The sequence below is a fragment of the Venturia canescens genome, chromosome 10 (genome assembly GCF_019457755.1).
Source record: "Venturia canescens isolate UGA chromosome 10, ASM1945775v1, whole genome shotgun sequence".
Classification (NCBI taxonomy): Eukaryota; Metazoa; Arthropoda; class Insecta; order Hymenoptera; family Ichneumonidae; genus Venturia; species Venturia canescens.
In genome coordinates, this window is record NC_057430.1 from 16920762 (window position 1) to 16947965 (window position 27204).

Genomic DNA, 27204 nt, shown 5'->3' on the forward strand with positions numbered 1-27204 from the left:
CCTCTACTCTAGCAATCCAATATAATTCCTCAAAGCCAACAGAGTATTGTAACTTGGTATGCGACAAGCAAAAGAGGCACGTTACAAATTCCTGAGGGAAATGTCCTCCTAGTTTCTACGACAGATTGCGCCACGAAATCCTTCGATCTTGCAGAATACAGAAAAAACTATTCGAGAGAAACGAAACATATTCCAGCTCGAGACAAATGCCATTGGCATTATCTCCAGGCAACTTCTACCGATATTATTCATAATTTGTCAATTTATCCGTGTTGTCTTTTTTTTTTACTTATACGTAAATAACTAGTTAGTATTGAAGAACAAGAAGAAGAGAGAGAGACCGGAAATGCAATGACCCCATGCGCGGGAAAGACGTAGCAATTCTAGGTTTCTCCGTTGTTCTAGTTCAAGTCGTTCTATTCACGTACCAACTTAACCTCAATGTGTGTATGCGTATATATATATTAGCAAAAAATACACCATCATCCAAAATGTCCGGTCATCTCGTATATTCAACTTATCAGCTGTAAAAAATTGTTCCATACGACTCGTAATTTAAAAATTCTCATTAGGCTCGAATTTTTAATCATAGAGATTGTTTCAACCAAGTTGAGCTATCGAATGGACGAAATGGATCAAGCATTTGTATTATATGATAGTTTTTCAATGCGACAACTTATTGACTGAATACTTGTGAATGAAGTTGTAGGAATTAAATGCGCAGTATATACATATTGTATACGCAAGTGTATATGAGCAATCTATATATGTCTGTATACACACATATAACCTTCGTTGCAGCTGACAATTGAGGTTCAGGTCGACGTACCCCAACGTCGTCGTCCAGGATAAATAATTTACGATAGTTTCAACTCCGATCCTTTCAACACCCATTTATTCTTTGTCGTTTTTATAATTTTCTTGTTTTTGAGCGCGTTACATATTTTTGTTGTAATCTTCCAATGTTGACCTCGAAAACGACCCACGAAAATTCTCGCTACGATTCTCTCAACGTCGTTTGATATTATGATACTTGATGCTAGACAAGAGTTTGACAATACTACGTTTTTGAAAGTGAGAAACCAGATATGGAGTGTGAGTACAAATTTTTTATATTAACTTTTTTCGCGTTCGTCGATGTTAAAACTTTAATTGTGAGGGCTAATTTGGAGGCTTCTTTCTAAGGATTTTCCGATCATATTTCGAGACCCAACCCTGAAAAATAGAGGGGACACATTCTTTGTTTCCAATGACGCAATTCATGTTATTGACGTTTGAAAATTATTTAGACTTGAAGTGAAATATTAATTGATTTGACAATTTTATGAAAAAGCGCCGAATTTTCGATTTACATTTAAAATTTCGGTCAAAAATCAATGGCTTCAGAGAAATTGTTAACCAATCTCCTTTACAATAAAACAACTTCAATGATTGATTTTCACATATTTCTGTTTTATTACACCACGAATGTCAAAGCAAAAATTGTCTAGCAAACACCCAATTGATTATTTCACTAATTTGAAGCAGAAGCTCTGTGTTGCCTGTTCATTGTTTAACATATTTTTAATTTGATCTGAATAAATAATTCCCTAAATCAAGAAAAGTTTTTTGATTTTATTATTTCCAATTTTACATAAAATCTCTTTGGAGATGACGTAGATTGAATATACTTGGAATCGTTCTTCAGATGACATAGATGAACGCAGGGACGAAGGAGAACTCAACGATGCTCAGGAAAGGGCTGAACGTATTGTGTTACTCGATGAGAGAGAAAATGCAGTGGCTGAAGGGGAGAATCAGGGTGGAGAAGAGAATGCCGAAAGCGACGTGGAGCAAGAAATAACAGGAGAAGCGGACGAGCGAGCGGAGGAGAGCGACGAAGGTGCCAAAAGAGCAAAGAGAGCAAAATTAGAAGCGCCAGCAGAGTCAGAAACGAAAAACGATTCGGACGAGGAGGATGCTGACACGGGACAAATATGCCCGATTTGTATGGACACTTGGAGTAATTCAGGGGATCATAGGTTGTGTTCGTTGCGCTGCGGCCATCTGTTTGGTCACAATTGCGTTTTGAAATGGCTCCAGGTGGGTTGCACGGCGGGAAATCGAAGATGTCCTCAATGCAACAGGAAAGCAGCTGTGAAAGACATAAGAATATTGTACGCTCGAAAAGTGTCTGCTATCGACACGGTCGAAATTGAAAAATTAAAAAAAGAATTGACTGAGGTTACTGTAGAGAAAAATCGATTGGAAATGGAAGTTTCAAAATGCCATTTACGACAAAAGTTATACGACCAACAACTGGCGAGCATGGCTTCAAGAATGGCCGAGCTAGAGAGGCAGCAGACAGATATGAGTCTACGACTGAACGAGAGTGTTTCGAGGACGTCCTCGCATAAATTTTATCTGGAAAAGACTCTGGAGATCTCGAAAGACGGTGGATGTCGGGTGCTCGATTACAATCCTTGGGAATGTTGTATAGTCGTCTCTCAAAAATCTGCCAATCCCCTTTTCTCTGGTTATGGAGTGAGAAAGATAAATACAGAAATGATGCAGGCTGGGCCTTACATACTACTGCACAACCAGGCAATAAGAGACTTGGCATTTCATCCCACCCAACAGAGTCTCCTGTTGAGTGTGAGTTTCGACAAAACCGTGAAAATCGTTGATATCCATAACAACGTTGTGGTCCACGGTTACCCCGTAGATTCTCAGCTCTGGAGTGGCTGCTGGTCCGCTGAGGATTCCAATATTTTACTCGTTGGTGGACAGAACGGTTCCATAACCGAATTCGACATCAGACAAACGAACGGAGCGATCGCTACTCACGAGAGTCCCAGCGACCGTTCACCAGTTGTCTCTCTTGCTACTGTACCTGCAAATTCGGCCGGTGGAATGGGAAGAGGTGGATTCATTGCTGCTCATCTCAACACTTGCTACGCATACGAACACAAAGATCCCTCGCTCTGGTCGACTAAACAAATGTTTCTCGAAGGTCCTTTTATTTCCGTTCGTTATGACGAGAAAAATCATCACGCCCTCATATCCTCCAGGCCGAACGCCAGAACACCCAATTCTCGTCACACTGTTTTCAGTATCGAACAAGGCAACGAAGAAGCTCTCGTTTGCAACATTGTTCACACTTTCAATGGCGGCAATTCTCAACAAATGCTCTCACGCCCTTGTCACATCAACGTCGGCGACGATACCTTAATCGCTGCTCATCAAGAATCCACCAAATCTATTCCATTATGGAGCATCTCCTCCGGCAAACAAATGTACAGTCTTCCAGTCTCGGATCCGGTACTCGACATGTGCTCCTTTCGATCCAACGATAATATCTTTCTCGCTACACTATCGTCCACCAAACTCAGACTCTACAATCACGGATAAATTAATCTCTTTAGTTTTTCGAGTTCATATCATGCTCTTTTCTTCATTTTTTAAGTAAATATTTGTATGTATTAAGCATGTTTTACACGTTCATTCCCAGCCAAATATCCATTCGATCACATCCAGTATTGAACTGTTTTGCGAGAGTTTCGAAAAAATTTCGCTTTCTTCGCACGAACTGCGGTTTGAACTAATAGTGATCCCAATAAGCTTATCAAATTTTTGTACATACCAATGTCAAATGATTAACGCTTTTGCAAACGCGCGAACTTCGATATCAAATTTTTTCCGCAATTGCACGCTTGAAAAATTCACTGTAAGTGCTTAGGATATTTTGCTTTTAGGTGAATTCCTAATATTTTCACACATTTCTCTGAACAAAGGAGTCGTATCGAATAAATTTTTCGGCTGTGAAATCACCTGTAAAATATTTTCGAACAGACGAGTGAAATGAAAAAACTCCAAAGTACACACGCATCTCAAAAACGTCTCGAATTTTCGCAGGAATGAAAGACTGAAAACTGAATAAAAATATCATCAAACGCTCTGTCACGTTGACCACAATCGCACCCCTTTCCTCCACGTTTTTCTTTTTCTAGACAAATGTACAGCCTTTAGAGAAACGACGTTCTGATAAAACGATTTAAAGTTAAATCTAAGGACTAGTAATTACATATATATAAATATATAGAGACAGAGATATTGTTTTTCTTTTTATACGAAATACGATATTTAGCGTTAAGAGAATTTTGTGATACGGGAGTACGGAATTTTACACGAAAAGAACAAATAAATATTGGAAATAACGAAAATAGAAACTAATGTTTCAACTAATTTTCAAGTTTATTTCTTTTACTGTGGGGATTATCCATAAATTCAGGCTTTTACAAATAATTGTTTATTAATATTCGTTTTGCTTTTCATTCGAAATATTGATTTACAACGATCGAACCTTTCAAACGCACATTTCTGTATGTGTGATTTTACGTGTGAGTGTATTTTTGTTCATATTACTTGTCTTGCTCTCATATCGCTCTGAATTCGGTTGGCGGGATGGATGAGGGTTCGTTGATTTCATCGTTTAACCACGCGCCTGATTCTAGGCGCTGAGATATCGATTCGACAATTATTTAGAGATGCGATTCCCTCCGAAAAGTAATTTATTCTTGAAAATTTATCAACGTTTGTTGACGCTTTCATTTGCACAAACAAAAAACGTACATAAAAACACGCTTCGATCGAAATAATACATCTCTGAGTACAGACTGCGTAAAAATAATGAAAAAAAAATTCGTAAAAATCATCCAATTAGAATTCATCTATAAAAAAAAATCGAGACCTTTGCTTTTTCGTCTGCCTATGATGCAGCAACGTAAATATGCTTTTCAAAAGTTTGTGTGTAAATGTGAAACTTTCTAGAATTACAACAAATCGGAAATTTAAAAATGAAGATTTGACATCGACCCGCGGAACACACTGAAAATTCTCGTTAAATGCAATTGCGCTTCCCTTATTCTCACGTCGAAATATTCCTGAGGCTGGAATGTAAACCCCTCTCGCGTCGTACACTCCACATTTTCGTTTTAGTATTGTATAGTTGTGTTCGTGTATATTATCGTTCATACCGCAATTACAGTGGATATTCGCGTTGAAATAGGAGTCTCGATAACGAATAATTTTATCTCCAAAAGCTGCTGACTCGTGAAACATTTGGTTTCAATTCTGTTCGATTGTTGCTGTATTAGAATCATTATTTCGGGGATTCATGTGAAAAAATGACAGCTAGAAAATCCGTTACTTGAAAATGAACGATTCAATTTTTCAGTCCATCCATGATATTAGTGAATATTTTGTCAATAATCTACTCGTAATTCAAAGCAAAAAAGCGCGACTATTTTTCAAATGCAAATCGTACCGAGACTCCTACTTGAAATATGGCAATATTAATCAACAACATTGGACAAAAGCTCGCGCTCCAAGGCGGGACTTTCGGTCCGGACGTTCATTTTTTTACTCTCAAAAAACCCAACACCGCAAAAAATGTACAAAATTTAAATATTAACAGTATAACTTTAAGGTGTACGATTCTTCTTTTTACAAATGTAAACTAACGCTAAAATAATTACTCGACTATCTGTTTGCTTCCTTTCTCCTTCGTTTTTTTTTCTCTCTTGTTAGATAATGTACACTAAGGACAGATGGAGCCAATATAGACTTTGAGAACAGAGATATATAATTTTTCGCAATAGCATGTTCGTGTGGGAAGTACTTTGGGCGTCGAAATACAAGAGAAAGAAATAGCAAAGGCAGAGATTGTGGCGAATGTCGTTCAATCAAAAGACTTTGTTTGTATCCCACAGCAATTTAATTCGCAACGTTCATTACGAAATGTCCATGTTAATTAGTCTATTGACGAGGGAGGGAACGAGCAAAAAAAATCAAAAAATATACGCAGGAGTAGAAATTGTGTTCAACCATGAGAATTCCATGAGTCGCTAAATATATCGAAAGTATCCCATAACAAAGCCTTAGCAGAATTGTGAGTCGTTGCCCTCTGTATCCATGGATTGATGCTTCATTTCATATTTTTTGGTGTTCAATTCAACCAGCTATTGATTGCGATGGAAATGGATAGCAGAGGGTGGAAGGGCGAAAAAAAAACTCGTGTGAGCGGTGTGTGAGGTAATTCGGAGAATAATCACTAACTGAAGAGTTGTTCCGTAGCTCTTTCCAAATCCCAATTGTAAGAGGATAACGCGACTCTCGCGTTGTGCTCTTCGACTCCCATATCCGTTAGTCGTCTTATTTTTTCGTGCAGTTCTATCTTTTCTTCAGGCCCTGTAATTTACGAATATGTAGATAAATTTTCTTTGGAATTAAAACTTACAGTGAAAAATATAATTTTTGGCCTTATTTTTTATCTAGATAGAAATAATCATTGTACATTCATCTATACATTATTAATCGGAAAAATTCATTGTTAATTACGAACTACCTCCAGCGTACACGCTTGTCCAGTGTTTAGCTGTTTGTCTGAACATCTCTGGATTTTCCTTATATTGTTTAGCAACTACAGCATCCTGAGGATCATCCGGCTCCGCTGCCGAAAGCAGGGCTTGCAATGATAATAATACCGTGCGTAGCGTCATCGCTGCTGCCCTTCAATAATTCATTACTCAAACGTTAATTCATTCCCTGAGTAAATCCTTTTTCTTTTTCATTTTTTATGCATTACGTACCATTGGTCCTTCAATATGTCCAGACAAATCGCCCCCGTTACTGACGATATGTTTGGGTGCCATATTTTCGTTATGAAACGGACCTGAGAAATTAAGTATAGATATTTTTTGTTTTTGATGTTGACTTTCACATTTTGCAAAAATAAATCTTTCAACTTGAGAGAGTATTATTGTCTAAAGTTAATTTTTAGTTTTTGACCAATCTCCATTGGATAGTATAAATGATTTGAAGCAAATACTCACTTTTGGTGGATTGAAGGGATAAGTTTCAGGGACTTTGATTTCCAGAACAAAGATGCCATTTTCGTACGGTGTATCAGGAGGTCCAGCAATTTCTCCTCTTAATTCAGTAAAGCTGTCGTTAACTAACTCAACCCTGATGGCGCATTTGGCAACCTTTGAGAAAAACATAAAAGGATTTTAGGAAAAAATGAATATGAGATACTCAAGAAGTTTTTAAACAATCGAGTACAAGAAATAAAGGTCAGATCTAGTCTTCCATGGGAAATTTTGGAAAGGCAGTCAATTTTTTTCTGAAGATTCTCCTGTCAACCATGTCAATTTATGTCTCATTACATAACTCTGGAATAATCGGAGAAAAAATTGCCCAACTATGACGAACAGAGACTTAATAAAAATCTTTGGTTGAAAAAAGATATAAAGAGGCGGGAAGATTGAAACTATTGGTACTTTTCGTAAGCCTTAATCTTTATGACCTCTGACACGGGCCGCCGGACAGCACAATATGGTGAAATTACTGGCTAGCTGATTATAAGACTCGTCAATGGCGGGAATAATGCTTTGCATCTTTCGAAACACAGCACAAGCAGCAAGATAAAGGAAAATAACTTTTTCTCCATTTTTGCTCTCAGAAGCAGCGACAAATGGATTGCGGCAAGTGCGAACGTGCAGTGTCAAGTCGTCAAACCAATGACGAAGCAACGTCTCAGGAGAGGGGTGAGTTTATTCGTCAACGATTATAAAAAGAATACAGTAGCATCATAAAACTTTTCGAAAAGTACCCATTTTTGATTCTTGATCGAAAAAATGTGTGGAGAAATTTGTTTCGAGAAACCGTCGCGTAGTATTTTTCCTTTGTTCGATCACAATTGCGTCATAACAAAATTTATCATTTTTATTTGCTAAGGCTTCAAAAAACATTTTTTCAAATCATTTAATTGACAAAGTGAAAATGAAAAAGAGACTCACCTCTTCGCTCTTAAGAACCTCTTTGAATTCGCGTTTGATACGCTGAGCCGCAATATTTGCCATGGCTCCGATTGAGAAACACCGACACCCTTTTCACAAACGGTCAGCAGTACAATGTCATCGTGCGAATTGTGAAATTTTCTTAAACCTGTGTTCACAATTAAGCTAGTCGTTGATTTTCTATTCGGTCAAAATACTTAGGTTTTGTTCGACGACGTGTGCTGCGACCGGCGCGCGCGCGTTACCGTTCTTCTTGATCAACGTATTTTTTTCTCTTTTTCTTTTCGACTTTTTTTTCTCTTTATTGTACTCTTTTCCTCTAACCTCTCAAACTTTTGTTGGATGAAATTTGGCGAATGATGAGAAGTTTTTTTTGGCTAGCCAACAAATTTGTAGTGACGCACGAGGTTAGAACATGGGAACGTTATTTTTGACACTTGGAGGACAATTTCGACGTTATTTTTGTCAAATACATTTGAGAAATAATACGATGGAATTGAGAAGAAGAGAGTAAACGCAACTCCGGCAACGTAAAAATTTAATCATTCGATCACCACCGGCGCCACATTTGATCGTGAAAAAGTTGACTGTCACCCGCCTCCCTGAGACTCTTTTTTTCTATCTCCTTACTCTCTCTTACTAATATATAGAGATAGGGGACAATCTGCTGTCTAGAGTCACGTCTCGGGGCGGCAAATTTAAATATTCGTTCGCTGGGAGACCATTAGCACGGCGCTGGTATCGCAGCTGTAACTGAAATGTTTAAATTTAAAAACCGTAATTGATTTTTTGGTTTCTATAAATCATTGTTGAATCGCTTTTAATATTAGTTCAATATTAAAATCAATAAACAGATTATTTTCAGTAAAAAAACCTTTCAATTACGTCAGTTTGCGTCGTCCACGTCTTATCCGGTAAATCAATAATATGAATTTGATTACATAAAACCCGCATTATTGGATCGGTTTTGCGATAACAAAAATCAATATTTCAAAACAAAACAAACCTTTTTCTCAAACTACATTAATTAGTTGTTTATGATTTCATCACTTTCTATTTTTTTCTTCTAATATTGAAAATCGGTGTGAAAGAAATTATTTTTCTCAATATTCAATCGCCAGGTGTCGCATTTCTAAAGTTTTTGTTTCCCCGGTATACGAGATTCAGAGATAAAGAGCCGGAGATAAAAAAAGAAACATATTGTAGGAGGATATTTATATCGCTGCTGAGCACACACGTGTTCTCGTGCTCGATAATTTCACCTGGGTTTTTCACGCGGAATAGGTACTATACATTTTATAAGTGATTTTTCGTTTAGTCCAAATTTAGACGGAGCTAAGAGGCTGGTCAATGAGCTCCACCAAAAACGTCATAATCCCTCGGACTTATAATTTCACACTCGTTCTCTCGACGTTATTTTAACCGGCCTCCATCTCATCGTCCATCGGAGATTTGCTCTCAGAAATTTATGTAGATTGTAGCAAAAACAAGACTATTTTGATTTCACAAAATTTTCAACTTTCAATAAGAAAAAAACAAGAAAAAAAATTTTTTAAATTCATATTATTTATCCAAACATTATCTTTGTTGTCGCATATATGTTTGCAATAGTTAATATGAAAAATCATCGCTCGATAATTTTTTGAAAATAGAAGACACTTTTTGTATTTGTAGTTCTTGTTTAAATATTCAGTTTTTTCTTTTCATTTTCAGCAGATTTTTTCTATCTCCCGAAACTTGTGTGAATTCCTAACCTACATTTTTCATGCTCGTAGCCATATTATCCACGTGTTAGAAATCTTGAGCGAAATTTGCATAAATTCAAACTAGATATATAGCATTTAATCTACTATACTTTCGCTTGAATTTTCACATGGATTCTCATTCATCTTGTATATATATATTTCTAAAATGGTTCACTTATTTATGAACGATTAAAAAACAAATATTTTTATAGCAAATAACGGAAAGTGAGACTTTATTATGAATTGTATGATTGCACGGCTCATAACAAGACGTCATAGATTATTGCAATGACGCTAAATTTTTTACACAACACGTATTTTGGATACATATTTATCGATAATATTTTTTTCCCACTGCTTAGAAAAGGATAGAAAGACAAAGAGATAAAAATAAATCTCGCAAAATATAATGTTTTCTATAATCAAGCTGCGATCCATGAATTTTGGTTATGGCTTCCCATCAGAAAATATTCGGATTCGGAAACATTTCTCGTACCGTCCCGAAAAGGAATAGGAAAGAGAGAGAGAGAGCTAGGATTGTAAGCACCGTGAACGTGTCTGTTTCGCAATAATAACGAGCAATGTCAAGCAAGGAACTTGGCCTCTTACGTGTATAGATGTGTGCTTGTGTTCGAGAAAGATTATGAAATGATGAAACGAGAAAGATTTATTTGCGTCTCTGTCTCGCTTTAGACAAAACGCGCGAAGGAAGCACGAAAAGTCGTCGATAAGAAAGAGCGCATTATACAGTTTCTGGCAAAATGTATATATATATACGCGTACACAAGTATAAATATGTACATCAAAGTGGGCGGAGCTAGTTCCCAAAGTACGTCACTTCCGGCAGTGGGGAAGTGAGCGCGGATTGGTCGAGAGCGGCTCTTTTTTCCCCTCGGCGTTTATCTTTTTTTTCAGTAATGCCCGTGTCCCAGCCAGTGCGTGCCAAGAGTTTGTTACGCGCAAACTTGGAGAAATCGCGCGGTGGTGGTTTATTGCAGAGCAGAATGCCGAACATAAAAGTCTTCAGCGGCTCGTCCCATCCGGATTTGGCACAACGTATTGTCGACAGACTCGGCATCGATATCGGCAAAGTTGTCACCAAGAAATTCAGCAACCTCGAGACATGGTAATGGTCGACTATTAGAACCACGCGCTCGCGAATCGCAACCCCATCCTTTCCCTCCCCCTTTTCTGCATAACCACGTTATATTATCGCTCTAACGCTTTGCCAATACCACGTGCTTCATATTTTTCATTAATTTCTCATCTTTCGCTGTAAACTCGAAATTTCCCATTTAAATTCATCATCGTCCATCAGAAACGTGCTCCGCAAGTTTCGCGATTTCTCTGTTTTTTCGGCAGTTTCCGGCACAAAAATGTGCCCAGTGATTGAAAAAAAAAATGGCAACCCCCGTTCCGAAGACAGCTGCTACCCTTATTAAAGCTAACTTAATTCTCTCGTTTTTTCTACTTGAAATTGATACTATAAAATTCGATGATCCATCATTAAAATATATTCGTTTTTTTTTTTTAAATTCGGGTTTTTCGAAAATCAACCTGTTCCGACGCGCTCTCCCGCGTCAAAACAAATGCCCATGTGTTTTTCATTCCTCCATTTTGAATGATGACCTTTTTACTGAATTGCACTGTTTGAAGATTTTCACCCCACGTTTTTGTTATTGTCTATATTCGTTCGGCTTTTTTTTGAGCATTCCATTCCATCTTATCTATTCTACTACAGACACGCCATATTTTTGCATGTTTTCTAGTCTCAAATGCCGGAGTTTTTTCTCAGTTTTTCAGTTCCCGATAAAAATCGAAGCAAATCGTGTTTGTTGTATTGCATCATTCGTGTACTCAATTCTGTGACTGGCAACCTCTTCTATTTTTTTAAACGTTCATTTTTGATTGAGGAACGTTAATTGGCCATGCCGGCAGCGCGGTTTTTATTCAATCGTATTAGTGTCTCACACAAGCTTACGACAGCTTTTAGTTCGTGTTTGTGCAGCTCCATTACACCTTTCTCCCACTCCTTCTTTTTGAATCTATACGACCTTCGCTATACGTAATAATTTACCGAGTCTGTTAAACTTTTCCTTCCAAATATACGCTGATTTATAATGATTTCAGTGATTTATAGGCCTGATTAGAAATCTCGCTACATCCATAGCCATTTTTTATTTATAGCAGTCTCATCTTCATAAAAAGAAGTTTGTTTCCTATCAAGATGAATTTGCGCTAACGTTCTATTTTCTGCATTCGAATTTTTCATCAATTTTCATCATTTTTTACATCAAACGACTATATTTATACAACTCTTAGGATCAAAAATGTTTGTTCAATTTTAAATATAAAAATAATCATTTATGCGCATAATTAAAAACTTAACGTATCTTTGAATTATTAAATCGATGACTTATCCTAACGAATCGTCCTCTACTGTTTGACCAAATATTCAAACGTGAGATAAACAAATTAACAAAAATTGAATCCCTTCCACCCACAAACGACGAGTTTGAATAAATGTTTATTTTTATTAAAATTCTTCGAACAAAAAATTGATCCTTTGTCACAACAGCACCAGATTCTCATATAAAATGTGATTCCGCAGTGTGGAAATTGGAGAATCGGTACGAGGCGAAGATGTCTACATTGTACAGAGCGGTAGCGGAGAAGTCAATGACAATTTGATGGAACTGTTGATAATGATAAACGCATGCAAGATAGCATCGGCGTCGAGAGTAACGGCAGTTATACCTTGTTTTCCATATGCGAGGCAGGACAAGAAGGACAAGGTACGAGATGCGGTACATTGAATTTTTTTTCACTTTTTTTAAACCCGTAGTTAGAAATTTAGTGGTTAAATCCTGTAAAGAGTAAAAAAATACAAATTTTCCTATTTTCTTAAATGGTTATTATTAAGTTTTCATTGAGATAGATATTGGCATGGTTGGTTTATGGGGATGAACAAAATTCAGGTTAAAAGCGATTCGGTCGGTTCACAGGAATCGAGCTGCAGATATATCGGACATGAAAGATTACTTATTTGCAAAATACGTATGAATATGTGGGTTTAGGTTTGAAGAAAACGGCGGTGATTCGTCGTGAAAAAAAGAAAGACGAAGCGCGTATTGATCGATGAAAAAAAAAAAAGCGGACGAAAGGCGAGATTCATGTTTACAATGATGAATTATTATTTTTTTTCTCCATTATGGTATCTTCACAGGGCGGTGATGGTGCGGATAAAACCGACCCCGCAAAGAATCGGGTTGTCGTGAAGTCGAACGAGTGGAAATTCAGGGTAAATTTGTGGCGATTCTACGAATTTCGCCATTATCAATATTCTTCCTCATTTTATGTTTTTTTTTTCTATTTTTTTTTTTTAATTTATTATTGTAGCTTTTGCATCTGTATGGGGATGAAACAATGCGCCAATCACTGTCGTCCGACACATTCGTGGGAGAAAACAAGAAGCAAAAAACTAAGCCTTAACGCGAAACACTTGGTAGACTTAGAGGTCTTGTCAATCGTTTCAGTTTCATTGAAATTTTTCATTTCCAAGCTCATTTTTTATCGTCATTGGGTAACCTCGTCGTGAAGCTCCGAAAAAACTATACACACGCACAAACGTACTTATTTTCATGATTTTGTAATATTTTTTTAATAATTCGTGAAAGGAGACTTTTTCCAGGTGCTAAGAAGAAAATGATTTTCTTTTTTTTTTTTTTCATTTTTTTTCACGAGCAGCTCGGCTCTGCTGGGGAGAAAAGTAAACAAAATGCATGAGCTCAATTACCGAGGACTATATAATTGAGAAAATAATGAAATATCATAATTTGGCTAAATTTTATATTCTATTTTTTATTATTATTCATTTTATTAATTTTGTCATCGATTATTAATTATTTTTTTGCTAACACACATTGATTTATCAAAGCACGTGAATGATTGAAAAAATGAGGGATTTTCAAGTCAAATGGACGGAAATAAACACACATTTACAATAGCGAAACTCGTATTCGTCGCGTGTGAGAAAATATATGACGAAAGTTGTGCCTGGGATTGGCTAATCTAAATATCATTAACGAGTTTATTACAAAACGCTTGGCAGACACTATTATCCGGTTCAATTTCGCTTTTATCATCCTTCATCGTTATACAAGAGAAAGAGTGAGAGAGAGAGAGAGTGAAAAACCGTGATCGATTTTCATGCAGTTTTACCCTGTCATCTCTCTTCCAATAACGGAAGAATTTTGAAAACAGTTTTCAGTAATTGCAACTTTGGTAACAAAAACGCAGTCGGTTTTAGTAGAAATTAAGGGGATTTTTCATCATTTCAAGATGATTGGAAGTTTAAGATGATGGAATACTAATTTTGTGGTCAATATTCAAATAATTTTCTCACAAACTGGCCATCAATTTTTGGTACCCCTGTCGATTTAACCCAAAATGAGAAATTTCCTAACAAATCTTACAAACACAAAATAGGTAAAAGTTTTTATTTTTATTCATTCGTTTCTCAATATTTCGTACGTATGAACTTGACGAAGCAATATTTCAGTCGTATCAATCGTTGAGTGATAGCCACACTGTCAAACTGGAAGAGAAATTCGCAATTTCGATTGAAAAATTGTTGAGACAATATTTATCGATTTGTTCCGTGAACTGGAGAAAAAAAATTGAGCAAGCAATCATGTTGATTCGAACACGAGGGTAAAGGCTTTTTTAAATCAAGTTAAAAAGAAAAATCCCGCGAACGCGTCTCAATCGAATAACCTCAGGGTTATCGACAAAAGTCCGATAACCCCGTTGCAAAAGAGAGACTGACTGATCGCAGGGGGCAATATAAATGTTACAATTGCAGCATTGATTGATAAAAAAAAATGCAAAAAAAGCAAGGAGGATAGAGAAGAGAGGAAAACGAGTTATCGATGGCTGGAGTGTAACAAATATTGTCGAAGCGAATGTCTCCTCGACTAACGTCACAGAAATTGTATGAATAAATAACAATAATGATTTTAACATTCGCACGGGTTTGAAATACGTGTGGTGAATTGAAATTCTCATTTATCGCTATTTTCCCCGTTGCTAATGCCTTTTCAGTTTTTATCCTCGTTACGATTGTTGCGCACTGGAAGAATTATACTTGAAAAAATGAAAATAAGAATCATAGAAACGTACACGAAACTTTGTTGCTAATTTTGGGGAGAATTTTAATTTTGAGCCTGCAATGGGAGTGCGGTCCACTGTTGTTTTCTGAGCCAAGAGATTTTTATTCTTTTGAATTGTTTTCTAGCTTTAATATTTGTACGAAATTTTTAGTGGTGATAGTAACTTTTATAGAGAGTTCAGTCACACCGAGTTCTGCTGTGGATTGAAGCCTGACATTTAGTTCATAATTTTTTTTCGTCTACATTATTTATTTTTCCTTGAATGATGAATTATTGTGTTTTATAATTGTTGAAAAGGATGAAAAGGGAAGTTGATAGAGTTTACGATAAAGTTGTATAATTGATCTGAATAGTTGGGTGATTTTCAGGACTTTGTGCCCGACCTGTCGACAGTGAGTATATAACGAGAAGCAAGATTTACCGAGTGAAGCGTTTGTAATTATACTCATAACTCGTATTCTGTATCGACTTGTTATCTCGTTTTCTATATTTTTTTTTTTTTTTTTTCGTTCAACACTTTCAATCTCCTGATTCTTTCGAATCGTTTACTTCAATCTTTTTTCCGTATTCTTTTAATTGGCCAATTACATTTCCCGTAGGACTAACAACAGAAATAAAACAAAAAGGCAAAGTTATAAATGCCAGTTGATGAACATATATTATCATTTGAAAGGAAAAACCGACCATTCTGTTATTTTTAATATTCTCTTTTATATCTGCTCTGCACACGACCATTATCACGGTTGTCCCCCATGAATGAATGGAACTATTCGGTAAAAGCATTATTGACATCTGAATGAGAGGGCAAAATATTAATACGATAGCGAATATGTGGTGTCGTTATCGGTGGATTGAAATTACTTTGGGTATCGAGATATTTACGATTGATTTTTTTTTTGGGTACTAATTTAATTGTTTTTTTTTCTCGTCGCTTGTTGTCATTTCTTTTTTTGTAATTCTTCAACTTATTACACGAGTGCAAAAAACTAATAACGATTAACGCCTGCCACTGAACAGCGGCTGCTTCAACAAGAGTATGATTACGAAGTAAAAATCACCGTAATACCTCATTTTCATATTGAAACAAAAAAAAAATACAAAAATCTAAATCCATTGAAAGTTTGAAGCCGGTAACCATTCATTAACAAAGAATCGAGCTTTTGTCACGTTTCCAGCATAATTTCGTTTCTGTCGTGGTAGATAATGGATTTTTTTCTTTTTTTTTTCAAACGATAAGCATTGCCATGCACGTTGAAGCACAAAATATGTTCCTCCAAGGTTTACACGTTCGCCAAAGATCCTCGATAACTATTCGTTATCACGATCCGAGCGATAGTTCGAAAAAAAAAAAAGAAAAAAATAGATAAATCACACGAACGATAATGACTTCGAGGTTCGCTGTGCTCGGTATTATTTCGGTTTCCCATTTTTCGTTTTTGTTATTAACTACTTTAGTCGATATCGCTTTACTTACAGTACCCGTCGAGTCTAACTGGGGTGCATTTGCAACGAGATCGTTTTTTTTTCCTTCATTCAATTGTTTTCTTTCATTCGAGTATTTCTTTGTCAAAATGTTACGTTTATACTCTTTTTCGTCACTGTCTCTGAACACTTAGCGTTTGTATTCATATTTTGTCCCCTCTGAAGTGGCCTTGCCAAGGCTCAAAAGCATAAATTCGTATAATGAGAAAACCGAAAAAACAAAGTGAGAAATCATTTCGTAATACTAAATTCTCTGTGATTTTTCTCTCATTCTGTACATAAAAACGCGACTTATTTGTGTCAACAAAATGAATTCGCACACCTCGTCTCACATTCTTTGTTTGTCCCTTTTCTTTTCTCTCTCTCTCTCTCTCTCTCTTTCTCTGTCTCTCTTTCTTTCGCTCTCTTTTTTGTTCTTCTTTATCGTTGAAAATACTTTCAGACCGCGCGGAGTTTCCGGGATCGTCCGCAATGTGTCCAAGACACCGGTAATTAAATTGGATATTTAAAAAAAAACAAACAAACAAACAAAAAAGTAACGAAACAAACAAAACGTGTATGAAGAGATAAACGAAAATGGCAAAATTAACAGGAGATGTTTTTTGATATTGCAGGATATTGCCAGTTGCAAATGGACTTGAGGGGGACTCGAGATATCCAAGGACCTTACAATCATTATATTTTTTATCGTCTTCTTACAGAGTCGTGCCCCGATATCCGCAAAATTGGTCGCCAACATGCTCTCCGTCGCCGGTGCTGATCACATTATCACCATGGATCTCCACGCTAGCCAGATCCAAGGCTTCTTTGACATACCGGTTGACAATCTTTTCGCTGAACCTGCCGTTCTCAAATGGATCAAAGAAAATATCGCAGAGTGGCGAAACAGCATTATCGTTTCTCCTGATGCTGGTGGAGCCAAAAGGTAATTTTCTTTATTCAAAATCTCTCTCGATCGTAACCTGCTTCCAATCCTTTCTCATTTCCTCTCATTTTCCTTTCAGAGTCACATCGATCGCCGATAGGCTCAACGTGGAATTCGCTCTGATTCACAAAGAGAGGAAAAAAGCGAACGAAGTTGCAAGCATGGTGCTCGTCGGAGACGTCAAAGACAGAGTGGCGATTTTGGTCGACGACATGGCTGACACTTGCGGCACGATTTGTCACGCTGCTGAGAAGCTTTTGGAGGCTGGTGCTACTAAAGTTTACGCTATTTTGACTCATGGTATCTTCAGCGGTCCAGCTATCTGTAGAATCAATAACGCTTGTTTCGAAGCTGTTGTCGTCACCAATACGATTCCTCAGGATAACCACATGAAAGATTGCCCAAAAATCCAGGTAAAAATCAGCCGATTATGAATTCCGAATAAGTAGTAATTCATTAGTTGTGACGAAAACGATATTGAAAATCAATTTGTTTACTAATCTTTTGTAGTGCATCGACGTTTCGATGATGTTTGCCGAGGCGGTGCGGAGGACTCACAACGGAGAATCGGTCTCGTATCTATTCTCGAACGTTCCGTATTGAGAGGACGTATGCGTGAAATGGAACGCGACTGAAAACGAAGAAAATGCAAAAAAGGCAAGAGAGAAAGATAAAAGAAACACAAAAGCTCGGCCGACACTATCTAAGAAGAGTGTAATCGTACGTTAGCAGTTTCATTGTTACTACTACTCAGTTAAGTTGAAAGAAAGAAAAATATGTTCTTTTGTCCTAATGTGAGAAACGAAAAAAAAAGAAAATAAGGGACGAAAGACGAAAAAAAAAGATTTTATTCCATCCAAGCGTGGGCGAATCTCCTTGTTGAGTAAATCTCGAGTTATTCTCACTTGAGACAAGTTAGCACGAATACTTTCATTGGCTTGCCAAGCCATTATATTTCCTTCGCAAATCATAAGCCAACAGAGACCTTTGCATAATTTTACTTCATGTTTATTTTTTTGTTGTTTCGCTCCGTTAGAAGCATAGATTTATTTCGTCAATAAGAGTTCGCTGTTGAGCAGCACCGCGTTGCTTTCATTCCGGCTTTACATCGACAAACGTCGTCTTTGCGTCTGCAAAGTTCGACGACACTGGAAACATATTCCGAAGAAAGAAAAATCTGAATAATGCTCGAATTCTTTTACAAAATATACAGAAAATTTGGGTTTCTGAGTGGAAACGAATGAACCTCGTTCGAACGAACATTCGTTGCTCTTGACACTGTGACTTAGGATACAAAATGTTGAATTTTGCAGGCACAACGACGATATGTATATTTATATAAATATATATAAAGATAAAATGACAACGCGTTAGCAACAAAGGAATGAAGATTGAAGAATGAAAATAAAAGGAATTCGATTGAAATATCGAATCAACGAGACCAAGCAGCATAATTGTAATCACATCACGATCTGGCATCGTTTATAAACTGTTTTTATCTTTGATCATGAAGAATGAAAGAGAGAGAAAGCGAGAGTGCAAAAAATGCAAAAATACTGTATAATCCAAAACTGCGACCACTTTTACTTTCGTTTTTTTGTGTGCAACATAGAATGACAAATATGGTAGTAAATAACTGTTATATTTATAACATTTTGTCAGTAATATGCAAATCACGCAGTTTCGTGTCGATGAATTTCTTGCCAATTTATTTTATAGTATTTTTTCCTCTTTTACTCATCATTAAAGGTGAAGAAGAACCCTATCCTATTCCGAGACGAGGCGAGCAAACTCCCTCTTACCACCGAATAATCGCGCGTCCTTGGTCTCCGGATTTGGGTGAAAGAGAAAAAGTTATAAATTTTCAAACGGGAACGGTAAGTGAAAACTTACGGAGTTGATACCTTTTTCATTGCTGTTCTCCTTCGTATTGGCTAGTTTTTTTGTCTATTCGAAATTCTGTCGGGTTGCGTAGATGTACGATAAAACAAAATCATTATTTTCACTATATTCGTTTATTATATCGCGTAGCCAACTTTACACAATGTTACGCAAATATTTTAACTGGCTTTTTCACCAGTCTATGAAATACATTCGTTTAAGTACAAATCTTCGTACTATTTTTTTCCATTCTATGGCTCCGTTCCCCCTCGACCTAACAAAGGTGGACAAAGACTTTGTTAAAAGTGATTTTTCTGTTTTCCATGCTACAAAAACGCATTTCAGCCGGGAATACATTTCTGAAGAATATTTCAAGTAGAATTTGTTTTTCTGGATGCTGACATGATTTGACAATTCAAGTTGAGAAACTGATTTTCCTATCGTCATAGGTCAATTGTTTTTTTTTTCTGTCCACCTCTGTTGAACAATTAGAAAACCTTAAGACTGAGCTGTTTTTCTCATTAACAACCAGGTACAAAAGGTAAACTACGCAAGCATCGAGGCACGATGTAGCTTGCACATGAAGCTAATTACAAGTGCGATATCATGACTGACGAAATAATTCGATTATCGAGTTGTCATGTGTGGAGAGACTTCAATATTTTCAAGGTCGGATTATCCAATTGTGTCCAAAAGTTAATAAAAATATATCGTGTTCATTAAAAATTCTTCACGTATCACAATAAATTCTTACTTTTCATTAAATAATTGTGATAATTGTAATAAAAACGAACTTAGTATAGATAATTTTGTAAAATTAGATAATGCATTTCAAATTTATTGATTTTCGTTTTTCTTTTTTGTTAAAAATGCAGTTTAAAAGACGTGTTACATATAGAAATATTTGAACAAATCTTAATTGTACTATCGAAAAAATATCTACTCAAAAATATTTCCGACCATATGAAAAAGCGTCTTTGCTCTGAGAGGAGATGACCATTAGATAAAAATAATATTTAGCTAATAATTTTAATAACTCTATAGCTGAAGCACAGTAGAAAAAATTCGATCGACTAAAGCGTGCGTCTCTAGAATAAATGATCGACTATGATAAATGACCCTCAGGTTTAAAGCTATTTTGCCTTACTTTTTACAAGATTTAATTTATTTTTTGCAAGGGTTTGGCATAAAAATGTTTCGCACGTCAGTCAATTGAAGAAATGAGTCTTCGAGTTTTTTCTTCCGAAATTGCGAGTATTCTTGTTTCCTCCATTAGACAGTCCGTTTTTTTTTCACTTAATTTACAAATTTCAAAGCTTCAACATTTACTCATACCCGGGGGCAACGTAATGTCAAAGACTATTGGAGGATTACTCGGTAAATAGTTGAGATCACAAGTCGACGCGTTTATGTAGATGATTTTTCCATCCGAAGATATTCCGTAACCCTCGTGAATGTGACCAAATATGTGGTATTTTGGCTTCACTCTTTTTTGTACGATTGACAAAAGTTCAACGCAACCAGCTCGAACCCCACTGCAACAAAGATCCCCGTGTCCTATCGGCGGTGTGTGCGTTACAAGAACGTCCGTGTCTGCTGGAATCAAATCCCATTTCGCCAGACATGCCTCTCCTCGAGGAACGTTGAATGCCCATTTGCAAAATTCGGGTTGCCTGGAATAAAAAAATCCAATCAATCGGAGGTTGTTTGATAAAAACGATAATTATTATAATAATTTGAATGTTTACTGAACCAATAAATAAATTATTTTTCTAATTTTTCTTTGAATGCATTATTGAACAATTTCAGAACAGAGTGTTTTTTACCAGGGTGTTCCGTATATTTTAATTCCATAGAGTACAATTTCTGAGTCCTCCAAATAAATGCAGTTAGTGAGGTGATCCTTAACATTTCTAGTTTGAATAGCTTCGGCGAGTGTGTCCTTGGACATTCCCAGAGTCGGAATGTTGTCGAGTATACTGGTCCCGGTGTGCTTTTGTCTATCGCCACTGGTTTGCGTTGAAAACGGATGAGTAAAAGTAGGATCGAAACTCAGCTCATGGTTTCCAGCTATCACTATTTTGTGCTTGTGCGGCAAATTTCCTGATTAATATATAAAATAGAATTCAACAAAAGAATGCATCGACAATTCCATCATATATGAAAAAAATCAACTTGTCTTGACCTACGATAATTATGATCAGAAACCAATGAAAAGCTCACCTATCCAATTATTAAATTCTATGACTTCTTGAAGGCTGCCGCATTTTGTGAAATCTCCGGCATGTATGAACACATCGCCCTCCGGTACATCAAATTTTATGTAAGGCGTCAGAGAATGTGTGTCACTCATACAAACGATTCTCAACTGGAAAGGTACATTCATTTTTTGGTAAACAATAATTTGACCATTCCTAATATTCAAAATATGTATTAAAAAAAAAATCAGTGAAGAAAAAGAACCGATAACGACAAATTGTATTTATAACAAAAGCAACACGAAATATAGAAAAATTGTAAATGAAAATAAATAAAAGGTTATATTGACAGTAAAATGTACCTTATTGGCAGGTGCTTCGGTTGTAGGAGGCTTGACATTGATTTTTATAACTTTTTGTTCCTGTGAAATTTCTTGCCAAGCTGCAGTAGGATTACTGGTAAGTGGATGAATTTCTATATCCATGATTTCCTCGGGTACGTCAATTAAAAACACATAAATTAGAATCAACTTTAAAACGGAGTAGCGACAGGTGAATACGCAATTCAAATGAGCTAGCTTAAATTTCAGGTCAAATTTGACAGTTGACACTTCACGTACAACACCGTTTTGGGATTTTTTTCTTTCCTACAGTAATTTTTCTTTTTTATCGGAGCACAAATTCTTCGATAAACAAATCAATCACGAATTTATGATGGTGGCAATCCATCGTAATAAGTTATTGCTGATTTTCGCCGGGGCTTTCATTTTACAGCGAATCCTGACGTGCACTGCCCCCTTTTTTTTCACAAGCACAAGCCCAAGATCTTTCAACTAACAATCACGATTTTCCGGTAATTAAAAATCGATATCATTGTTTAAATAATTGAAATATGCGTCGGCATTGAAGTACTTGTAAAAAATCACCGAAAGATTATGTTTGACCCTTGAGCACAAAATAAAGTTCACCCATCATCTTCAGCACTTTGAGGGAGGGGGAAAAAAATCATGTACATACAAATTCCTCCACCCAATACATGTAAGAATCGATGTGTGTTTTTCGTACTTTGACCCCGCGACTCAACCAGTTTTTATATAAACGATTGATAATATTATTTTTCGCCATACCCGGTTTCGTCTTAACAAGAAAAACTTGCCGAAAACCTGTTTCGTCCGTCCAACGAATTAAACTGAGTGCAATCTGATAATTTCTAATACCGTAGTTAATATATCGAGGTTAAAATAAATCATGATCGTGTCAAAGGTATGTGAAACTTTTTTCCTGGAATATCACCTTGATCAGTTCTACAGGTTGAATAAATTATAAATACAAATTTTAAGATATTGGGCATGACCAGCGACTCCGCACTTTTAAATTACAGACAAATAAACTTAAAGAATTCTCTTCAAATTCCAGCTTTTCAACAATGCCCTACGACAAACCGTATGTCGTAATTTTTCTACAACCTCCGTCGTCTCTAATGGCTACAGTTTCCAATTAACCGAAACTCAGAAGGAAATGAAAGATGTCGCTGAAAAATTTGCCAGAGAAGAAATTATTCCTGTTGCCGCAGATTACGACAGAAGTGGAGAATATCCTTGGCCCATTATCAAGAAAGCATGGAGCTTGGGTCTCATGAATGGATCCGTTCCTCAAGAATTTGGTTAGACAAATTGTTAAGTAATTACTGGAATCGTCATTATAAAAAATCTCCCCATCAATAAACTTACTGTTAAAGAATTAAAACCGATTCAGCATGCAACCAAAATTCAAAATTTCAACACCCAAATACAAATTTTAAGTTAAAATAAAAAAGCTCAGTTAATCAACATTTGCATTCTATTGTGAATTTAAAGCTAGAATGATAAAGTTTGAATATTAATGTGCATATTCCAATTTTGCTTACAGGAGGACTTGGCCTCGGATCATTCGATTCGTGTCTCGTGACAGAAGCCATCGCGTATGGTTGTACAGCGGTGAAGACAGCAATGGAAACTTCTGGTTTGGCTGTGTGTATCATGAACCATTGTAAATTAGTAGCATTCATATTTCAATAATGATCCATTTGTGTTTTACTTTTCAGAGTACCCCAGTCAAAATTGGTGGTAACAAAGAACAAAAGAAAAAGTATTTGGGCAGACTGCTCGAAGAACCTATTGTAGCGGTAAGTTAGAAATTTGGCATGCGTTCTGAACGATAATTGGAAATATGTTTCCTAGAAAAAAGTCGAGGGCTTTTTCGTGTTTTTAGAACCACTTTTTGGTGATGTTTTCAGGCTTATTGCGTAACAGAACCTGGAGCAGGTTCGGACGTTGCTGGTCTTAAAACAAAAGCAGTGAAAAAAGGAAACGAGTGGATAATTAACGGAACAAAAATGTGGATCACAAATGGCGGTGTTGCCAGCTGGTAAGTTACAAATTATTATTGGAAATCTTGAAAACTTTTGAGAGAATACACTAAGCAGTCTTGAAGTATCTGACTCGATGTAACACTTTAAGGTACTTTGTTCTGGCCAGAACAAATCCCGATCCAAAAGCACCAGCGAGCAAAGCATTCACAGGTTTTATTGTCGATCGGGAAAGTGAGGGTCTTACGCCAGGTCGCAAGGTTAGAAATTGAACAAAACTATTCCAAAATTCATACGATACATATATTTCTCCATAATAACTGATAAAAAAAAAACAAACAAAAACGATTATAAGTAGAAAAACAGCGAATAAATCGAAACTTTGTTTCAACAGGAACTAAATATGGGACAAAGAGCATCCGACACTCGAATGATATCGTTCGAGGACGTGCGAGTCCCGGAAGAGAATGTGCTGACGGGAGAGGGTGCGGGATTCAAAATAGCGATGCAAACATTCGACAGCACGCGACCGATGGTCGCTTGCGGTGCGGTCGGTTTAGCGCAGAGGGCGATGGACGAAGCGCTGAAGTATTCTATGGAGCGAAAAGCCTTCGGGAAGGCAATAAGCGAGCATCAGTCGGTAGCGTTTATGCTCGCGGACATGGCGATTGGAATCGAAACGGCTCGACTCGCTTGGATGAAGGCAGCTTGGGCGGCGGACAACAAACTGCCAGAAGCGACAATGCTCGCGAGCATTGCCAAGTGTTACGGCGCCGACATTGCCAACAAATGCGCGACCGATGCCGTACAAATCTTCGGCGGCGCCGGTTTCAACACCGAATATCCTGTCGAAAAACTCATGAGGGACGCTAAAATTTATCAAATCTATGAAGGAACCGCACAAATTCAAAGACTCATCATTTCCCGTAATATTCTCAAGGGAAATCAAAAAGGCTGAGAATTTTTTAATTAACGCATGAGCGAGCCCGATCCTTTTTCCCAATCAATTGAATTTTCATCGCGTCGAAACTGGCACATTTGTCGATGCAACGAGGATATTCCACTTGTCAAAATTCCTTTTCAAAACGATGAATATTTCGAGTTTTAACTTCGTTCCCAAAAAGGATGGAACGAAAGTAGAAAATCTATTTTTTTTTTAATCTTCGAAATAGATGGAGGAGAAAACGAATGTTCACAGCTCGAATGCAACAGCGATGCAATACTTGATTTCGTTGATTTTGCTACTCTTACACACAACCCCAATGAAATATTTTTTATATCGAGTATACCGTTGTTGTCAAGTATACGCAATCCAACTGCCAAATAACGCAGTTATCGTTACAAATTTTACGTAAAATATATGTATTTTTGGAAATGAGTGCTTCTCAATTTAAAGTGCTCGTACGTTTCTTCGTGACGATTGTTTTTATTCGTCCTGTTGAAATTATCTGATAATTTTGATAGGCATATTTAATACAAATAAACGGTGCTAGTATTATCAGTAAACTTTAAATTATCTCTGTTTTTCCAATTTCTGTATTCTGTGAAAATTTCGATTGAAAAAAAAGGGTGCATGTCGAAGTAGTAGGGAAATTCGTAGGTTAGTTTCGAGTGAGAGTTTCACTTTCGAATATCACTAAAATAATAGCAAAAAAAAGTTCGGTAGACCCTGAAAATGAATCTGCAAATCTGAAAATAGATATTTATTAAAAGAATTATTGATGGCAGTTCGAAACTTGAAATTGGCGGGTTGAGACCGCGAGATGTCGCCATTTTGTTTTCCTGGGTCTCGGGAGTATGACGTTAGTCAAGAGTACAATTGTTCAATATTGATGTCGGGTTATCGGATCCCACACATTAATATATATTGCACGTATAAAAACGACCGACTGGATCTTATTTCGATGGTAGGTTTAGATTATTTTTTAATCGTAAATTTAATGAATTCGGAACTGTACTTGGGAAAAACGAGAGGGTGAAGTAACGAGTGGCGGTGAATTATGCAACTTGAGGTGAACGAAAAAAGGGGTTCGTCGACAGTCTTGTCCGTAAGTTGTGACACCTGACCTACTTAATGGGGAGGCGCGTTTTGTAAACGTTTCATCGCGGTCTCTCTCATTCTCTCATTCCGTCGGGTGTGAATGTGGGGAACGAGGATTAAGAGGGTGGGGGGTTGGTGCGCCGAAACGTCGTTGGACCCGAGACTCGAAGCAAAATTTCGTGATAGTGCAATATTTAAAAAAAAAGGACATAAAAAGACTGGAGAATCATCGAAATTTTGAGAAAAAGATCGTTGGCGTTCGCCCGTTTACGAGTATACGAGATACAACATGTGTGTTTACGTGTGAGAAAAGACTGAAATGAGATTGAACCGCAGCGCGAAAGAATTACGTGGTTACTGCGTGACATTTCGTCGATTGAGACAGTGCTGTAATTTTAGGGTGTTTCGCGGGGCCCAACGTTCACTCTCGAGAGCACACACACTCTCACTCTTGTACGCCATAACCACAAAACCTCTATTAAATTCTTGTGATGTTTTTGCAAGAATAATTATCCCACGAGAACCGAACGATCGATAAATAGGTATCGAATGATTATGAACCTTTTATTCCGATCCATTAATTATCTCGTTACGTCAAAGTATCATCGCGTGTTTCGTATCGGCGTTTATATAGAAGCCGAAAGGGATTGGCAGTATTGGCACACTTGACGGCTCGTTGTTGCGCGCCGAGTTTTCCCTTTCGTTTGAACATTCCCGTATCAAGCGAAACGGTCTCGAAGGGGTCTCATTCATTTCCCGCGATTCGATCCAGAATATTTATAAAATAACACTTTTAGAATTTACGCTGAAAGAGGACGACTTCATATTAAAAAATTCCGAGGACATCGCTGCTCATGACTTTTTCGAATTTCCTACTTTCGAGTTTGAACGATCGTAGATGCGTTTCTTTGTTCATTTGAATATTCAAATTATATTCGGCGATCCGCCGAAATCTTGCGAAAGAACGGGAATCGCGTTTATCACGCTGTCGCTCGGCATGTATAAACATCTATAGATATAGAGACATGAAAACTTTATTTATATATGTATATATACATACGTGTACACGCATAGGTCTTCAACATTTCGCGATTGATCTAGCATCGAGGAATGTCGCGTAAAGAATGTTCCACGAGTTACGTAATAAAATCGCGAATAAACCAATAAATCATGAGTCGAATGTGAAAATCAAAAATTCTCATTGGCTCGAGCCTCCGAGTGTCAAATTATCGTGTTTATTTATTTCCCAACGTAATAATTCCATCGGAGCGGTACAACTCTCGTTTTTCGTAGACTTTCTCGTTCTCTCTCGCTCCAGACTCTGCCCGGGGCGAGAGATTTCGCGTCTGCGCGGAACTGTTAGAGACACGAGGGTTAATGAAAAGCACGAGGAGGAAATCCTGAAAGAGAGAGAGAGAGAGAGAGGGAGAGAGCGGGAGCTGAGAGCGACTGAGGGGAACAAAGAAAAAGGAGGTATTCGCGGGTGAGAGGTCGCGAAGGAGTGCAAGGTCACGGAGTTAAGTGCAAATTATTTTCGTTAGAATTTCCCGATGAGAGGAAGATAGAGGGGCGGAAG

General features: G+C 37.1%; 6 protein-coding genes across 11 annotated transcripts in view; 4 read left to right on the forward strand and 2 right to left on the reverse strand.

Annotated features, from left to right (window-relative positions):
* Positions 1-548: 548 nt before the first annotated feature.
* LOC122416872 (E3 ubiquitin-protein ligase RFWD3-like) lies at positions 549-4224 on the forward strand. Its single transcript, XM_043429967.1, has 2 exons — positions 549-1095; positions 1688-4224. The coding sequence occupies exons 1-2, from the start codon at positions 1089-1091 to the stop codon at positions 3388-3390; spliced, it is 1710 nt and encodes a 569-aa protein (XP_043285902.1). The 5' UTR covers positions 549-1088; the 3' UTR covers positions 3391-4224.
* Ubc4 (ubiquitin conjugating enzyme 4) lies at positions 4215-8441 on the reverse strand. 2 transcript variants are annotated; one of them, XM_043429983.1, is made up of 5 exons: positions 7839-8441; positions 6873-7025; positions 6630-6712; positions 6383-6549; positions 4215-6228 (listed from the first exon to the last, which is right to left on the reverse strand). In XM_043429983.1, exons 1-5 carry the CDS (start codon positions 7899-7901, stop codon positions 6092-6094), a joined length of 603 nt encoding a protein of 200 aa, XP_043285918.1. In that variant the 5' UTR covers positions 7902-8441; the 3' UTR covers positions 4215-6091. The 2 variants fall into 2 exon arrangements, with proteins under 2 accessions (XP_043285918.1, XP_043285919.1); XM_043429984.1 differs by having other exon boundaries at positions 6386-6549; positions 7839-8437.
* Prps (phosphoribosyl pyrophosphate synthetase) lies at positions 7439-19270 on the forward strand. Of its 5 annotated transcripts, none has more exons than XM_043429975.1 (7): positions 7439-7586; positions 10499-10709; positions 12195-12390; positions 12810-12884; positions 16938-17161; positions 17241-17574; positions 17672-19270. In XM_043429975.1, exons 1-7 carry the CDS (start codon positions 7514-7516, stop codon positions 17762-17764), a joined length of 1206 nt encoding a protein of 401 aa, XP_043285910.1. In that variant the 5' UTR covers positions 7439-7513; the 3' UTR covers positions 17765-19270. The 5 variants fall into 5 exon arrangements, with proteins under 5 accessions (XP_043285910.1, XP_043285911.1, XP_043285912.1 ...); XM_043429976.1 differs by having other exon boundaries at positions 7440-7586; positions 12195-12378; XM_043429980.1 differs by lacking the exon at positions 7439-7586 and adding an exon at positions 9045-9122.
* On the reverse strand, positions 19158-26793 carry LOC122416877 (metallophosphoesterase domain-containing protein 1). Its single transcript, XM_043429982.1, has 5 exons — positions 26689-26793; positions 21603-21731; positions 21266-21410; positions 20869-21145; positions 19158-20715 (listed from the first exon to the last, which is right to left on the reverse strand). The coding sequence occupies exons 1-5, from the start codon at positions 26698-26700 to the stop codon at positions 20361-20363; spliced, it is 918 nt and encodes a 305-aa protein (XP_043285917.1). The 5' UTR covers positions 26701-26793; the 3' UTR covers positions 19158-20360.
* Positions 21727-25093, forward strand: Mcad (Medium-chain acyl-CoA dehydrogenase). The gene is made up of 7 exons (XM_043429974.1): positions 21727-22503; positions 22657-22903; positions 23149-23249; positions 23324-23404; positions 23516-23646; positions 23739-23847; positions 23982-25093. Exons 1-7 carry the CDS (start codon positions 22489-22491, stop codon positions 24543-24545), a joined length of 1248 nt encoding a protein of 415 aa, XP_043285909.1. The 5' UTR covers positions 21727-22488; the 3' UTR covers positions 24546-25093.
* Positions 25234-27204, forward strand: part of ftz-f1 (ftz transcription factor 1) — a 76544-nt gene continuing 74573 nt past the window's right edge. Inside the window, exon 1 of the mRNA XM_043429963.1 lies at positions 25234-25494. Coding sequence (XP_043285898.1) covers positions 25351-25494 — 144 coding nt within the window. The 5' untranslated portion in view covers positions 25234-25350. The remainder of the gene's footprint in view (positions 25495-27204) is intronic.

Coding starts and splice junctions, on each gene's coding strand:
- Prps (XM_043429975.1), top strand. CDS start 7,514: ATGGATTGCGGCAAGTGCGAACGTGCAGTGTCAAGTCGTCAAACCAAT. Junction 10,710..12,194: donor TTCAGCAACCTCGAGACATG/GTAATGGTCGAC, acceptor GTGATTCCGCAG/TGTGGAAATTGGAGAATCGG. Junction 17,162..17,240: donor GATGCTGGTGGAGCCAAAAG/GTAATTTTCTTT, acceptor TTTTCCTTTCAG/AGTCACATCGATCGCCGATA.
- LOC122416877 (XM_043429982.1), bottom strand. Junction 21,411..21,602: donor CCGAAGCACCTGCCAATAAG/GTACATTTTACT, acceptor GTACCTTTCCAG/TTGAGAATCGTTTGTATGAG. Junction 20,716..20,868: donor AAAATATACGGAACACCCTG/GTAAAAAACACT, acceptor TTTTTATTCCAG/GCAACCCGAATTTTGCAAAT.
- Ubc4 (XM_043429983.1), bottom strand. CDS start 7,901: ATGGCAAATATTGCGGCTCAGCGTATCAAACGCGAATTCAAAGAGGTT. Junction 6,713..6,872: donor ATCCCTTCAATCCACCAAAA/GTGAGTATTTGC, acceptor TTAATTTCTCAG/GTCCGTTTCATAACGAAAAT. Junction 6,229..6,382: donor AAGCGTGTACGCTGGAGGTA/GTTCGTAATTAA, acceptor CGTAAATTACAG/GGCCTGAAGAAAAGATAGAA.
- Mcad (XM_043429974.1), top strand. Junction 23,250..23,323: donor TGGAAACTTCTGGTTTGGCT/GTGTGTATCATG, acceptor TTTACTTTTCAG/AGTACCCCAGTCAAAATTGG. Junction 23,405..23,515: donor TCGAAGAACCTATTGTAGCG/GTAAGTTAGAAA, acceptor TGATGTTTTCAG/GCTTATTGCGTAACAGAACC.